Here is a 3,448-nt window from a genome sequence, read left to right as displayed (position 1 = left end):
CCAGCCTTCTGATTAGCAGTCAAGTGCCTTATGCACTATGCCACCAGAGCTCCCATATAGCTGATATAGGTTGTCATTTCTGCAAGAGATTGATTATTACAAGCGCTGAGAAGCACTACTCCAAAAAGTTTATATTCACAGGGATCATTATTGTCCATCTCTGAACATATCCTCACTCATCCGTCTGCCACGTCCAAATTATGAAATCCTGAAGGACAGAGCTTGTCTACAACTCTGCATTTCTAGTATCTAGTGCAATATCAACTGAGATGTTTAATGAATACTGAAGGATCCTCTCAATAAAAAAGCTGTATTGGTATTTTTATTGTGGGTGTGCCTTTCACACGTTCAACCCCTCTGTTCTCTAATTATCCATATGTATTCATAGTAATCCAGGCTCTGGTAGTGTCTCCCTTAAACTATTATTCACATATTTCTTACAAGCCAAATTCTTCACTCTATATTTCTTACTAGCTACAAAAGTTATCTTTCTAGTTTGTTCATTCTCTATTTTATTGCCCTTCACCAAGGCCTGCAATGACTGGTAGTTGGTTGTTTTTTTTTTTTTTTTTGTAATAATGAAAACACTATCATATGAGTTATAACAATATTCAAAATACAATTTAGTGTTAACATGCAAGAAAAGATCAGAAGACACTGTACAGATGTTGAAAGCTTCTTTCATAGTTTTTCTCTACAATCCAAGTTTTCCTTACATTGGAAGAACTAAGAAATACTGTATTTCCCAAATACATTATGCAACCAGACAGAAAAACACTTTGCACTATTTTTATGTTAAAAGTACACTGCCAATACTATGTAAAACTTACTTTCAATTAAGTATTTTAATACTATACCTGCTTTTTCTTCACAGCATCTTGATACTCAAGAAACTGAGCAAATGATTCAGATTCAACAGAACTTCTTTCTCCAGTGATTGATGGAGGTTTTAGGATTCCAGAAGCAATTAACCGAAATCGGTTCTGCTCATGTATATATTCTGGCTGCTTATGATCTTGGTAGACTTTTAGCACTGGCTTTGGAGAAAAAAGAGATATGTTAACCTTTTTCACATGAAACTAATTTGTAAATGTGTCTTATTTTATTTATTATCTTCAGACATTAATTCTTGTTTGAAATTCATCTTCTCCTGGGGCTAATTTCCTATCCAAGGCACAATGCCAGCAGCAGCTACCATCATTGTCTGCCCCAACCTATTGTCTAAGACTTTTCTACCTGGTTTCCATTCATTTAATACCTTAAATGACCAATGAATGCTGCTAGGAGGAGAGTCATGACAAAAAAAAAAAAAAAAAAGTTCAGAGGCATGAGGTCATATAACCATTAATTGTCTATTACAAACACTCACCATTTACCAGCACTGCTACTGTGGAAAGAAGCATGTAACCCTTCCACCTACCTAAAAGTAATCATTCATTTCCCATAGCCATAAAAGATTGAGGATCTAAGATGGTGGCACTATCCTAGGCTAATCTAACTTCAAACTAAGGCAACACTACTAGAAGCCATACAAACTGAGTTTTTAACATAATACACTAAAGCAAGCAATTCACTAGAATGGCTGTTAGTTTCTAAGCATTATAAATTCACCATGATAGTCAATCTCTTATATACTAGAGTGAGAAAAAATGCTTGAGTGTGCAAGAGAAAGCAAAAATAGGTATTAAGTTTCTAGATACAAGTAAACCACATTTGGTTTTGGATACAAATCCTCTTGAACTATTCATGAAAGAAAAGCAAAGACTAGCTGGTACAGAGATGGAGGAGACTTCAGCTATACAATGGTGTTAAAAAGGAATGGAGACTAGAATCACAAGTTAAGAAAAGGAAAAAGAAGCAATGTTGGTTTAGTTAGAATGACTAAAAAGGAACCAAATAATAATATGCAAAAATGACAGAAAGATAACTGAACATTTACAAAACCCTTTCCTGAAGCCTAATGAATATGTATAAGAAACTTAAAAGAAATTAAGACGCTAAAAATATGTCACTACTAGGTATAATTAGGAATATGGTAAAGAAACACTGGAGGTGTAATACATAGCTACTTCCATCTCATACACTGAAAACACAATGCAGAATAACAGATTGCCTTCAAATTTGTGAAATATAGTTGACTTCTCAACAGCAATAGTGGAAATCAGAAAAAAGTGGACTGAAATTCTCAATCTAGAATTCTACGCCCTGTAAAAATATCTTTCAGGAATTGAGGTAATAAAGATATTTTCACACCAGGAAAAAATGATAGACTCTATTACCAGTACAATCATAATCAAATAAATTTTAAAGGATTTTTTTCAGGCAGTAGGAAAGAAATGCAGTAAGAAATGAAAAGCAATAAATACCGGCCAACTCCCTGCCCCCAAAATCAGCTGAATAGAGGGTAATAATAATGTCTTGTGGAGTTTGAAATATAGAAATAAAATAGATGACAAATGGCATATAAGGAGGAAGGTAAAGTTATTAACATTGGGTTTGATAACTTTAAGACACATGTTGTAATTTCTAGAGTAACTACCAACATAATAGCAAAAGAGTGTATAAATTGCAACTTGTAGTTTTAAAAAAAGGAACTAAAAAGTATTCAACTCAAAGAATACGATAAAATACAGAAAAGAAACAAAGAACAGGTTGGACAGTTAGAAAGCAAAAAATAGGGGTGGAAGGTTTAGCCTAAATATCTCAATAATTATAATAAACGTAAATATGCTAAATGTCCCAGTTGAAAGACAAGGATCATTAGCTCAGACTGAAAAAACAAATCCTACCCATGTTGTTGTTGTTGTTATGTGCCATCAAGTCTGATCTGACTCACAGTGACCCCTCCTTGGGTTTCCGAGGGGGTATCACTACGAAAGTAGATTGCCCAACCTTCCTTCTGAGGAGTGGCTGGTGGGTTTGAACCACCAGCCTTCTGGTTAGCAGTCAAGTGCCCTAGGCACTACACTACCAGAGCTCCCATACCAAGTTATATTTCCATACAATAATAATAATAACTACCACTATTGAGTCTTTGCTACTTGCCAAGCACTGTGCCACGTATTTTACATAGATAACCTAATGTAGAATTAGTGGTGGGCATACAGTAAGTACTTAGTTATCTATGCCTATCATGCAATGACTATATTGTGATAAAGTAGGTAAAGAACAGCCACCAAAATGAGGGAGAAAGGAAAGAGTACTTGGGAAGTACAAACACTAACTCATTACCTTTTAGTAGGGATTCTTAAACATGAACAATTTTGCCCTATTGATAGGTATTTGCCAATGTCTGGAGACAGTTTTGATTGACACAACCAGGGAAATGCTACTGGTATCATCTAATAGGCAGAAGTTAAGGATGATGATAAACTTCCTACCAGGCACAGGACAGCCCCCACAACAAATAATTACCTGGTCCAAAATTTCAGTAGTGCCAAGATTGAGA

General features: G+C 35.1%; 1 protein-coding gene across 1 annotated transcript in view; it reads right to left on the bottom strand.

The window, feature by feature from the left end:
* DNAH6 (dynein axonemal heavy chain 6) overlaps window positions 1-3,448 on the bottom strand; it is a 447,135-nt gene that overhangs the window by 419,570 nt on the left and 24,117 nt on the right. Inside the window, exon 2 of the mRNA XM_007948902.2 lies at window positions 858-1,037. Coding sequence (XP_007947093.1) covers window positions 858-1,037 — 180 coding nt within the window. The remainder of the gene's footprint in view (window positions 1-857; window positions 1,038-3,448) is intronic.

Source organism: Orycteropus afer, unplaced genomic scaffold (assembly GCF_000298275.1).
Source record: "Orycteropus afer afer isolate SDZICR_OR568_19922 unplaced genomic scaffold, OryAfe1.0 scaffold00231, whole genome shotgun sequence".
NCBI classification, from domain to species: Eukaryota; Metazoa; Chordata; class Mammalia; order Tubulidentata; family Orycteropodidae; genus Orycteropus; species Orycteropus afer.
Note: the sequence above shows the minus strand (reverse complement) of the source record. Positions and strands in the feature narration are given on the sequence as shown.